The sequence below is a fragment of the Myotis brandtii genome, unplaced genomic scaffold, assembly GCF_000412655.1.
Source record: "Myotis brandtii unplaced genomic scaffold, ASM41265v1 scaffold217, whole genome shotgun sequence".
Classification (NCBI taxonomy): Eukaryota; Metazoa; Chordata; class Mammalia; order Chiroptera; family Vespertilionidae; genus Myotis; species Myotis brandtii.
In genome coordinates this window covers 2,069,970-2,082,861 of record NW_005358137.1, presented here as the reverse complement: position 1 = coordinate 2,082,861, position 12,892 = coordinate 2,069,970, and the positions used below count along the sequence as shown (strand labels likewise).

Genomic DNA, 12,892 nt, shown 5'->3' with positions numbered 1-12,892 from the left:
TTGCTGTCGGCCAGCAGCCTTCTTGGGCTCCACCTCACAGTGGCCCAGACCATCCCCGCTAAACACAGGACCTGTGAGTGGAAGGTGGAGTGTTTAGAGAAAGGCTGCCAGGTTAAAACTTTGTCAGCCACTTGGGCACATCTCGTGGGGTGCCCCTTTGATGCCTGGGTTCCCTTTCTTAATCCTTCAGCATAAAGAAATTTTAAAGAGGAGGAGGAGGGGTCATGACCTTGTGGGGTGGCTGACTCTGCTCTTCAGTGAGCCCTGGAGAAGCCTGGTGCTAAAACTGTGCCAAAGCTGCTGACAGGGCCCTCTCTCTGGGACCCCAGCCACCCTCCCACCACTGCGAGGGAGTGGCCCTCCTCAGGCACTCACTCAGCTTTCCCAGGCATCCCTCCTGCAAAGGGCCTTCCCAGCCTAAAGCTGCTGGCACCAACTCAAATGGCCTTTAAGTCTTGCATCAGGTGTTAGAAAGGTGCATGAAGGGCACATTCGTCACTCTCATAGTCTATGTGTATTTAATTCAGAAATAGTGTTTGCTGTGATGGAGTTGATTCTGTGATGAGAGATTATTCTGTGATGCCAAGTGCCATAGCCTGGTGTGTTCATTGCTCCATCTGAGAAGTCAAAAATTCCTGAGGATGCCCAGGTGGTGTGGCTCAGTGGTTGAGCATCGACCTAGGAACCAGGAGGTCATGGTTCGATTCCCCGTTTGGTTGGGGCACGTGCCTGGGTTGCTGTCTCGATTCCCAGTGTGGGGTGTGCAGGAGGCAGCTGATTAATGATTCTCTCTCGTTATTGATGTTTCTATCTCTCTCTCCCTCTCCCTTCCTCTCTGAAATCAATAAAAATATTTTTTTAAAAAAAGAATTCCTGAGGAAACAGATCTGAATTAAAAAGTGTGTGTGGTGATCTGGGACCAGAAAAATGCTGTGGCAAGAACAAAGGGTAAGGGGGCGATTAGATAAGGACACCAGAAAGTCTGCAGCCTGTGGCTCAAGCTGGCTTTTTCCAAACTCTTCTCCTGACAAACCCTACCCTGCCACAGTTCCCCCTCCCTCCCTCCCTCCCTCCCTCTCCCCCTGCTACATTCCCCCTCCCTCCTTCTCTTCCTTCCTCCCTATTTTCTTTCCTTTCTTCCTCCCTTCCTCCCTTCCTCCCTTCTTTCCTTCCTTCCTTCCTTCCTTCCTTCCTTCTCTCCCTCTTTTCCTCTCTCCCTCTCTTCCTCCTTCCCGTTCTTCCCTCTTTCTTCTGCTTTCTGTTTCATTTCTCTTCCTCTCAATTTTTTTCACCAGAAGTCTAGTTCATTGCCACAGCACAGCCAGAGTATTTTAAAATAACTTATCATTTTAGAAGTGGTAGTCATTGTTTAAAAACTAGAAATGCTATGTAGCCAAATGAACAGGAAGAGAAACAACAAAAATGACCCAGTCTCCCAACCTCAGAAAATGACATTTGTTAAAATTTTGATTAAAAAAGGGAATTATCTGTACATTTTAAAACTGCTTCTATAGTATAAAATGTACTGTAAACGTATTTCCCTATATTATAAAAATACAGTTTACCAATAAATTCTATTGGATGTGTTGTACCTTATCATTAGGATGTACCATTGTTTTGTTAGGTAATGCCTTGCTGAATTGTTCTTTTTAATTCTTTCCTATGCAGGTAGATTTTCTCTCTGTATCCATCCATCTCTATGAATGATGGGCAGCTTGCACCCCCCCCCAACCCTTTTACTAAGTTATGTTTGCTCTCCCTCCCACCCCAAACACCCAATTTCTCACACATACTTGGGGCTGGCCCAGGATTTACCTGATATCCCTCCTGTAAACCTCACCTTGTACCTTCTCAGGGTTTTTGCCATATGATATCCAAACACCCACCGGTTGCTTCAATATATTTAAAAATCCAGTTAAACTGTGTGTCCTTGTTTAGACAAAATCCCCAGGGGATGTCCAGGACTAAGTAAATGTTTGAGATCAGTGTAGTCCAACTTGCCTTGGATTTATAAATGCCACATTCAAGTTCAGAGCAAAACCTTAAATCTATATGCACTCAGGAGAGATTTATTGAGTGTGACCCTGAGTCTAAGTTCAGAGTCTGGGGGTAAACTGAAGGTTCATCCACCATCAACAAAACCTATTTGTCTGCCACAGGTTCTCAGTTTGGTTGCCTGAGCCTGTGGGGAGTGTGTCCTGGTTGGTAGGTCGGTAGTCATTAGGGGCTGAAATAGGAAAGGTGGTGGTGACATGGAATAGAATGTCATCTTTCCTTGTCATCTGGGCTTCCATGGCAGTGTCAGCCAGTCTCTAGGGGACATAAAGCTTTGACAGCTACAAGCGAAAATGTGGCCTGCAGAATGTGTACGTGTATTTCCATAAACTTGAACCTTCTCCCTGGAAACAGACCTTCCCAAACAGCCAAACCTCCCCAAACCAACCTGTCAGACATTCGCCTTTTACTCATTTCCTTTATTTAAATAAACTTTAAAAAGTGAAATTCTTTCTGATCATTTTTGGCTAGGAGGTTTTCTCAAAACAGTGCTGTGAAAAAACTACGAAAATGAGCAGTCTTAACACACATTATGGAGCAGAGTAAACCCAGCCCCACATATTAGCTGTGTGAGGTTTTGAGGATTAGAGAATTGGCTGTAACCTAGCAACTAATTTAGAAACTCTGAACAATGCAATCACAGATTAAAACATCCCGAGGAACACTTAGTCATTAAGTCCAAGTCTGTGCTTTCAGACACAGCTATCTTCTGTTGAGTTTAGTCAATATCTGTTAGAGTTATTTGCAACGAGCCATAAGATATAACCTAGTTTGTTATATTTGGAAAATTAATTGCTATGATAAAGTTCCCAAAGTTCAGAAATGTTTCTAATGTTGTTTTTTCTGATCCATTCCCCTCCAGGGTACAGAAATAGTAACAGGTAAAGCAAAAAGAGGCACTTATTTCCGAATACATATTAACGACTGTAAAATAGTGGAGGCCATAACGTGCCTCTCTAAGGAGCCTTTCCCTACCTCCAACTACATTCGCTTGTATGGGCAGCATGAGCAACTCCTCAACAACCTGTGTGCTCGGTTTGAGAACAAGATGATCCCAGATCTCTACCGGTAAGTTGGACCGTGCATTGTACTAAGGGGAAATGCAATACTAGTGTCTTATGAATGAAGGGTGTGTTTTGTGATATACCAGATAGCAAAACAGGAATCCATGGGAGAAGCTAGAGTGGCAGAGATTTCATCTATATACAGTGGGGCCTTGACTTACAGGTGTCCCACTAACGAGTTTTTTGAGATACCAGCTGTCTCTCGGACAATTTTTTGCATTGAGTTGATAGAGTGATTTGAGTTAACGAGCTCCTTAACGAGCTCGGTCTCGGAACGAATTAAACTTGTAAGTCAAGGCTCCACTGTATATAAAAGCCTAAGCAACCGAATGACCAAACAACTGGTCGACCAGTCGCTATGATGCACACTGACCACCAGGGAGGAGATGCTCAACCCAGGAGCTTCCCCCTAGTGGTCAGTGCGCTCCCACAGTGGGAGTGCTGCTCAACTGACCGATGGGCACCAGACACCATGGCTGGCAAGCGCAGCTGCGGCACTGCATGCCTCTCCCACCTCCGCGGCAGCGCTATGAGCAGCAGCGGCAGCGGCAGGGATGAGCTGGAGCAGTGCGCCGCCTGGGCCGGCTCAGGCTCCTCCCTGGCCGCCTGCCGCTTCTCGCACTACTATATCCCTTGGGGGATGTCGGACTGCCGGTTTTGGCCTGACCCCCTCCAGGGCCTGCAGGGATCAGGCCGAAACCAGCAGTCCAACATCCCCTGGATTGCAAGAGGGCGCAGGCCAGGCTGAGGGACCCCACTGGTGCACGAATCCATGCACCAGGCCTCTAGTTCTCATATAGTAAATAACATCTGACCACTAGCATTGAGCACTAGCATTGAAGGTGGAGAGTTACATGGGGAAGTGCATGGACTCCAGATGTATCCACACATAGCTCCCATGGCCATGCACAGGCCTGAATCCCAGATGCACCCATTACAGCCTCCACACCGTGGGTAGGCCTGGATGCGATGATTTTCGAGTTCCTTTGACCCAGGGCTGGTAAGAGCAGTGGTCAGAAATTTAAGAGGTAATTCTGGGAACAGGATAGGAAAGCACTTAGTCCTGGTGAGAACTCCACAACCACAAACATGCTGTTCATGACCCCAGCTGTCTTCCACCCAGCTTGTGCTCAAGCAGGGAAAGGCGGCCATTTGTCTGAGATATTGTTAAGGGAATTCTGCGCTGGCAGGTTGGTTTGACTGGGTGATCTAGATCTTGATCTTTCAAATTCTAAAACACTTGTTTATCCTACAACTCTAGGAAGGCTAATATTCCAGAGTAGAAAGCTACTTCTGGTATAGTCTGGTGCTTAGAAAGGAGCATTTTCCTCTATTTACACTAAAACAAAGTGATGACAGGGCCGGTTTACGGTATCTTTTGGCTGTTCCCCACCTCTTTCTCCAAAGCCACAAACCCCCAGACTCTCCTCAGGCAACTCCAGTCTGCCCTGCTCTCCCTCCACTGGAGCCCAGCGTGATGGGCTGCGAAAGAAATTTTGTGTGGGGGCCCTTTAAGAGGGTGCCTGTGTCTCCTGTGGGCTCTGCCTCTCCGTGGCCAACAGAAACCTTGCTGCTTGTCACAGCTGGATGCTATGTGGGCCCCTCTTCCTGGCTCTGGCACTGCAAGCTGGGGAGCTTGGCTGGGATCTAGGCTTCATGCCTCTCTGGGCAAGCCCCTTTCTGGTCTCTGCCCTTCCTACCAGTCTCAACATGGCTTCTTCTGTGATACATTCACACAATGGAATACTATGAGGCTCCCCAGAAGAAGGAACTCTTACCTTTTGCAATAGTATGGATGGACCTGGAGATTATTATGCCAAGTAAAATAAGCCAGTCAGAGAAATACCATATGATATCACTAAGATATGGAATCTAATGAACAACATAAACTGACAGCCCTAGCTGGTTTGGCTCAGTGGATAAAGCGTCAGCCTGCAGACTGAGGATCCCAGGTTCGATTCCACTCAAGGCCACATGCCTAGGTTGTGGGCTTTATCCCCAGTAAGGGGTGTCCAGGAGACAGCCATATCATTGATATTTCTATCTCTCTCTCCCTCTCCCTTCCTCTCTGAAATCAATAAAAATATTTTTTAAAAATAAACTGACAAACATTAGAAACATATGCATGGATACGCGGAAAATCTGACAGCTATCAGAGGGGAGGGTGGCATGAGAAACTAGATGACAAAAGGTGAAGGGATTAGCCAAAGAATATATATACATAACCCATAGACTCAGACACAGTGTGGTGATAGCCAGAGGGAGAGGGGTGGGGCTGAGTAGATGGGGGAGGCAGGGCATAGACTCAGACAACAGTGTGGTGATAGCCAGAGGGAGGGGGGTGGGGCTGAGTAGATGGGGGAGGCAGGAAGGGGGTATGGAAACATCTGTAATAGTGTCAACAATCCTCCTATATAATAAAAGCCTAATATGAAAATCGCCTGAACCGTGGAACGGCCAGTCGCTATGATGCACACTGGCCACCAGGGGGCAGACACTCAATGCAGGAGCTGCCCCCTGGTGGTCAGTGCGCTCCCACAGGGGGAGGGCGCTGCTCAGCCAGGCTCCCACAGGGGGAGCGCTGCTCAGCCAGAAGCCAGCAGGTGGACATCCTCCAAGGAGTCCTGGACTGTGAGAGGGCACAGACTGGGCTGAGGGACCCCCCCTTCCCCCAGTGAATGATTTTCGTGCACCTGGCCTCTAGTAAAAAAATAAAAAAATAAAAATGTGCCACATATATATGATTTCCTAAAAAGTAGATCAATTTCTTTTGCCTTCTTTGAATTGATTTTGTGGCTGACTAGAGAAAGTCAATACCATTTAGCACGATGTTTATAAGGTCCCTCATGGTGATGTTTGTAGTGCAGTTCAATTATTTCCCTGCTGTATAGTATTCCCTTATATAACTGTGTCACTATTCATCCGTTTTCCCATTAATTGGTATTTAAATTGTCCCTAGTTTGATGCCACAACCACAGCTGCAAGAAATTCTCTCGGGTGAACTAGGTGATGCTGAAATGTTCCCAAAAGTAGTTTTTATCTATTGAACCCTCTCCAGCAGGGCATGAGAGCACCTTCACAACCCTGGCAATCTTTACACCAGTGGTTCTCAACCTTCTGGCCCTTTAAATACAGTTAGTTCCTCATGTTGTGACCCAACCATAAAATTATTTTCATTGCTACTTCATAACTGTAATGTTGATACTGTTAGGAATCGTCATGTAAATATCTGATATGCAGGATGGTCTTAGGCGACCCCTGTGAAAGGGTCGTTCGACCGCCAAAGGGGTCGCGACCCACAGGTTGAGAACCGCTGCCTTACACTGTTATGCTTTAAAATTTGTCTATTCTGGTGGTTTGAAAAGGTGTCTTCCTGTGGTTTTAATTTTCCCTTTCCTGATTAATGACAATTTAGTGCCTTTTTATTTGTTTATGGGCCATTTGTGGTAGTTCCTGTTATGACCTTTGTCCATGTTTTGTTTGTGTGTCATGTTTTTCCTGATTTACAGGGTCATTCATATATTCTGGATGCAAACTTATGTTGGTTATGTATCCTTAATATAACTTCTCCCATTTTGAGGTTTGTCTTTCCACTTATTTATGGTGTCAATTAACAGATGTTCTTAATTTTAACGTAATCTGTTTGCCTTCTTTGGGGTGTCTTGGATATTTTTATCCCTTTGCTTTTCCAATAGGTTTATGTAAACTTGTCAAGCTCTGTGACTTGATAGCAAATGTATTAAAACTTAGATTCATTAGGTGAGAATTGACATCTTTGTTATTAAGTCCAGTATCATAGCATAGCATAGTATAGGTCTTGATTTCTTTACTGTTGTAAATATTATTTTTTATTGATTGCTGTTGTATAGAAATGCACTAAGTTTTTGTATGGTTTTGTATTCTGCAAATTTTCTAAACTCTCGTTCATTCAAATAATTTACCTATAGGTTCTTTTAAATTTTCCACACAGAAAAAAATACATTGTATGCAAATAATGACAGTTTTATTTTTTCTTTTCCAATCTTTGTAACTTTTATCTCTTTTTCTTGTCTTACTACATTGGCTAATATCTGCAGTAGAAGATAAAACAGAAGTAGTGAGAGATGGCACCCTTACCTCATTCTTAATTTTAAAGGAAATGCGTTTTTTATTAAGTATATGACATTTGCCATACATATTTTATAGACATTCTTTATCAGATATTGTTTTAATTACTCGCTTGCTAAGCATTTTAATCATGCATGGATTTTAATTTTTTCCCCAGAAAAAGTATTTAATTTCTGAAACCTTTTATGAATGAGGATATTTTCCTAATGCTTTCAATTATAAACTACTAGAGGCCTGGCACACGAAATTCGTGTGCATGTACGGTCCCTAGGCCTGGCCTGCGATCAGGGCCCTCTTCCCTAACTGCCATTGGGCGATTGGAGCCTGCCGGCCGGGGAAAGGGACTGAGAGGTGGTCAGTGCGCCTCATAGTGACTGATTGAGCGGTTGTTCTGGTCGTTCCGCTGTTAGGGTCAATTTGCATATTACCCTTTTATTATATAGGAGGAGGCTATTTTGATGAACTATCAAATTCCTTAGTCATATGCTTTCCCTCCTTTAAATTTTTGTAGACATGCCCTAGCTAGTTTGGCTCAGTGGATAGAGCATTGACCTGTGGACAGAAGGGTCCCGGATTCAATTCCAGTCAAAGGCACATGCCTGGTTTCGGGCTTAATCCCCAGTAGGGGGTGTGCAGGAGGCAGCCGATCAATGACTCTCTCATCATTGATGTTTCTATCTCTCTCTCCCTCTCCATCTCCCTTCCTTTTTGAAATCAATAAAAATATATATTTTTTTAATTTTTAGACTTACCTGAAATTTTTTCTAAAATAAAGGAAAAAACATTCAGAAAATGAATTCATTTGTTCCTTAGTTAGTGCAGAGTATTTTATTTATCATTGCTTCCAACCTTACCCAAAATACTTGAGTTAGAGGAGAATCAGTTGCTGGTTAAAGCAAAATTCTACCAGGTGGGGAGAAAAATGCTGCGAGTTATCTCTGCAAAGAAAATGTTTTCACGTTAAACCAAATCCAAAAGCCCTGGCTGGCTTGGTTTCCCCCAAGAAGAAGGTGATGTTGAAGCAGAATGACTTTGTGAGCTTGGGATGCTGGTCAGGGTGCAGTTGTTAACTGATGGTAATGATAATTTTAAGTTAATTTGATTTGCTAGGAGTGAATATTTAAAATGGCAGACGGGATGACACTGGACAACAGGACGTACCAACTGACATCTGTAAGAAAGAACCAAGGAGGGGGTAGAGGGCAGGAAAATGGTGGCTGCTTATCCAAGAGGTCGCTGGTCATTTGAAGTGAGGTCCTGAGGGCAACGCCATGCCTGTCAGTCCCTCCCACACGCGTGTTACTGTGTGCCTGCAGCTGTGGCCGCATTCTTTTCGAGTGCCGTGAAATGCTGCCAGATCCCAGGGCTAATTCCTGGCTCAGCACTGCCTGCCCTGTCTGCTGTCAGATGGGCCGGCGAGTCTCTTTCCAAGCAGGCAGGGGATGGTGTAGCTGATTTTGGCTGCGATGAGATTACAGATTGTTTCCCTGACCTCGCCGGCAACACCAGCCACATCTCTTGTTCGAATCTGGGTGAATTTCTACCCACTACGTCTGGGGGCACCTTTCTCTATTCCGGGAGGGCTGACTGCTGACCAGGTGCTCTATCTCTGCCAGTCAGGCCTGACCTCAAGATCAAATTCTTCTCCAGTTTCAAAGGAAACCTCTGGCTTCTTTCTCCTACTTCCTCCAATCGAATCTCACACCATCCAGGGCCAGAACAGCGCAGGCCCTGGTGATGCCAGGGGGGCAGACGCTGTGGCAGTCGAGGCCTCGTGAGCAGTGGCTCCTGCTGCCTGCAGTGGGACTTGCTTGGATCCATTTAGGGACACGTGGTGGAGGCCAAGCAGTCAGCCACCAGGATACACAGGCAGGCAGCTGTCACAGGACAGCAGCGCGATGCAGGTTTGCGGCCCAGGCCGGCTTGGATTCTACCTTATTTTAGTCTCTGTTTTCACCTCAGAGCGCCAGCACAAACCACTGGCAATGAAAAAAAGTTCACCACTGGCGACTCTGCATGTGCGTGCGCTTGTGGGTGTGTGTACGAGAGGGGGGTGGGGAGAGAGAGAGAGAGAGAGAGAGAATGATTGATCGCTTTGGAAAAAGAATGGAGTCCATTTGTATCATGAGTTAATTTCTGAACCAACCAGCATTTAAAACTCACATGACAAATGTTACTAAAGATTTTTCCCAATCTTCCTCTTAAGAGCACTTGTGCCCCACACGCACAAATGCACACGCCTATGGCAAACCTTGCAATCCCCCCGCCCCCCACAGCCCCCTAAGTCCTTTGGTGATGTTTAGTATGAGCAGCACCTTCCACCCTGTGGTACTGCCCTTCCCCCCCCCCGGCCCCCTAAGTCCTTTGGTGATGTTTAGAATGAGCAGCACCTTCCACCCTGTGGTACTGCCCCTCCCGCAGGGCCTGGGGACAGAGGGAGCTTCAAGGTGGGAGCCACAAAGTCCCTGTCACGGGCCTTCAACAAGGCTATGTCCGGCGCCCTCCCTGCTGTCTTAACTCTACCTCACCGTCATTTACCCCACTTATCAATGGCCCTGCTGAGTCCCTGCCCCCACCCCTTAGCCTTCATTAACAGTCTGTAGCATCCTTTATCCCCACCGGTGTGAATAGGTCTTGCCCTAGCTTCTTTGTATGAGCCCATCAGATACTCATAAACCTTGATTAAATTATCTCTTTTCACATCTTAACATGCTCATCCCTCAAAGACTGCCCGCATGCAGCCCTCCTGCCAGCGACGCCACCCTCCTCCCCGCTTCCCCAGACACTCGGCGGCCTATTTTTAGTGGGTAAGTGCTGCTGTGCGCGCTATTCTAAATGGGATTGAGCAGGCGCTTTAACGAGCTGCCATTACCTTGTTGAACTGTGAAGCTCCAGAAGTTACTCTCTCAGGAAAGCTGCCCTGTGCTAACTCTGTCTTCGGAGCTGCAAAGCAGGACACTGCCAGCCCACAGCGTCTTCTGATTCATTTATTAGACTCCAGTTGGAGTCATTTCATCATGACTTCAGTGTTTTGGTGCCACCATAGTCAGTGGCCCGGTGCTGTTTACAGTAGGAAACCACACACTAAATCCTAAGGGCTGATTTTTACAGACTTACCAAATGTTCTTAAAATAGGACTTCCCCCTCCAACTTGTCCGTTTTTTGGCACATACCTAAAAGTTGTTGAATACAAGGTCTCCCAAGATGCAAATCTCCCTTTTGGCTACTTAACAAGTCATGGACCTGCCTTTCTGTAGACTCATCAAGGTGTCGCTGCTTGACTGTTTCATTCCCTGTAATGCCAGTTCTGTTTGATTGCCTTAGAAACGATATGTTCTCAAATGTTTGCTAAAATCAAAATTTGTTCTCTTCATTCTCCTTCCCCGTCATTTAATTATAGTCTATTTCTCTGCCCTGGAAGGTTTTCAATGGGGTGTGCTTATGTGATCCGTCTGGGGCAGTGGTCGGCAAACTGCGGCTCGCGAGCCACATGCAGCTCTTTGGCCCCTTGAGTGTGGCTCTTCCACAAAATACCACGTGCGGGTGCGCACGTACAGTGCGCTGAAACTTCGTGGCCCATGCACAGAAGTTGGTATTTTGGGACACTGGTCAGGGTTCGAGCCGCAGTTTGCTGACCACTGGTCTGGGGGATCCTCGCTGACCATTCCCGGGCCTTCTGGCTTGCCTAGTGGTGCTTCTCACACCATCACATAACCTGCGAGGCTGAACCTACATTTTTAAACATTCCTCATTACTGAGATGGTCCACCTGAGATCTGGAAGTATAGACCACTGTGGGGCCAAATTCTATTTGACACAACGTATGTCCATTTTTAGTTGTCATATTGCTCTGATTTTATAAAAGACTAGAGTTTGGACCTGGCCTGTTGGGCTGAACCTACATTTTTAAACATTCCTCATTACTGAGATGGTCCACCTGAGATCTGGAAGTATAGACCACTGTGGGGCCAAATTCCATTTGACACAACATATGTCCATTTTTAGTTGTCATATTGCTCTGATTACAAGACTAGAGTTTGGACCCTGTTTTCTCAGTGGTTAGAGCATCAGCCCTCAGATTGAAGGGTCTCTGGTTAGAGTCCCAGTCAAGGGCAAGGGCATGTGCCTTGGTTGCAGACTCCATCCCTGGCCCCCAGGTCAGGGTGCATGTGGGAGGCAACCAGTTGACGTGTCTCTCTCACATCCATGTTTCTCTCTCTCTTACCTCCACTCTCTCTAAAAATCAATGGAAAAAATATCTTGGGTGAGGATTAACAAAACAAAAAAAAGACTACGGTTTGGGGTTTTTTTTCTAATATATATCACCTCCTTCTTCCCACTGTGACATTTGTATGCAATTAGCCTTTCCTGACTTACCTCCACTCTCTCTAAAAATCAATGGAAAAAATACCTTGGGTGAGGATTAACAAAACAAAAAAAAGACTAGGGTTTGGGTTTTTTTTTTCTAATATGTATCACCTCCTTCTTCCCACTGTGACATTTGTATGGAATTAGCCTTTCCTGGGATGGAGATTGTTTGGAACTTTCCTGAAATTATAGCCAGCGCATGTCCCTTTGGATATTCATGCCAAAGATTATAATGTGAAAGAAAAACAAATGCACCCATTCACATAGGAATGAATGTTTAAAATAATGAGCACCTGGAACTTTGCATAAAGCATGGAGCTTTTTTAAAAATCTCAATATCCAGTGTGTTCCAATAATTTGCCTCATTTGGCATAAAAATATGGTTTAGCATATCATCTTAGTATTTATCAGAAAGGCCTGGATTGAGGTATCAGGAAGGTGTAAATTCTTATTTCAAGTGCCTCAGTCCTATTCATGTTAGACAAACATTGCTTTGAGCATAGTGCTCATGAATGAATGAAGGAAAAGTGACTATTTCATCTCATAGCCAAGATTTTTTCTTTTTAAAAAAAATTTAATTTATTGGGGTGACATTGGTTAGTAAAATATATAGGTCTCAGGTTTACAATTCTACAGCACATCATCCCTACACTGTATTGTGTGTTTTCCACCCCAAGTCTCCACCCGTCTCCATTTATCCTCCCTGTCCCCTCTTCTACTTCCCCCGACCCTTTCTTCCCTCTGGCAATCACCATAAAGCAAAGAAAACCTAATGGACACACAGAGAGAAGATCTTTTTCTTAACGTTAAAAGGCTTTTATTTTTTTATAACATTAACATTAAATGTAACAACTGTTAATATTTTCATTGGTTTTTAAATTTCTGCTAATTTATGCCCTATTACATAAAGAATACATTATCTATATAGTATTATGAAAACAGAATCATAGAACATTGTGTGCCACTATTTTAAAATATAAGAAAATTGCCTCATACCATTAAAAAAATTTTAAATAAAATGCAATGATTACATCGCTCTCATTATGTAATGACTCTTTATCATCTAGTTTTAAAGTTTTTATAATCATAAAAAATGCTGATAAATACTTTTGTTTGTTAATGTTAGTCCACATGTATTTTTTTTAATTTTCTTGAGTACAAATAATTAGACTAAATTGAAGAAGCCATGTGGACCACTGTCAAAGTCTGCATGAAGTTCTTTTTAATTTAAATGATTTATTTATTCATTAATTACAGTTGGCACACAACATTATATTAAATTCAGGTGTATACCACAGT

At 44.5% G+C, this 12,892-nt stretch overlaps 1 protein-coding gene across 1 annotated transcript in view; it reads left to right on the top strand.

The window, feature by feature from the left end:
- The window catches only part of CFAP61 (cilia and flagella associated protein 61), a 267,633-nt gene that overhangs the window by 213,816 nt on the left and 40,925 nt on the right, over positions 1–12,892 (top strand). The window contains exon 25 of the mRNA XM_005865983.2: positions 2,918–3,123. Within this exon, the coding sequence (XP_005866045.1) occupies positions 2,918–3,123 (206 nt within the window). The remainder of the gene's footprint in view (positions 1–2,917; positions 3,124–12,892) is intronic.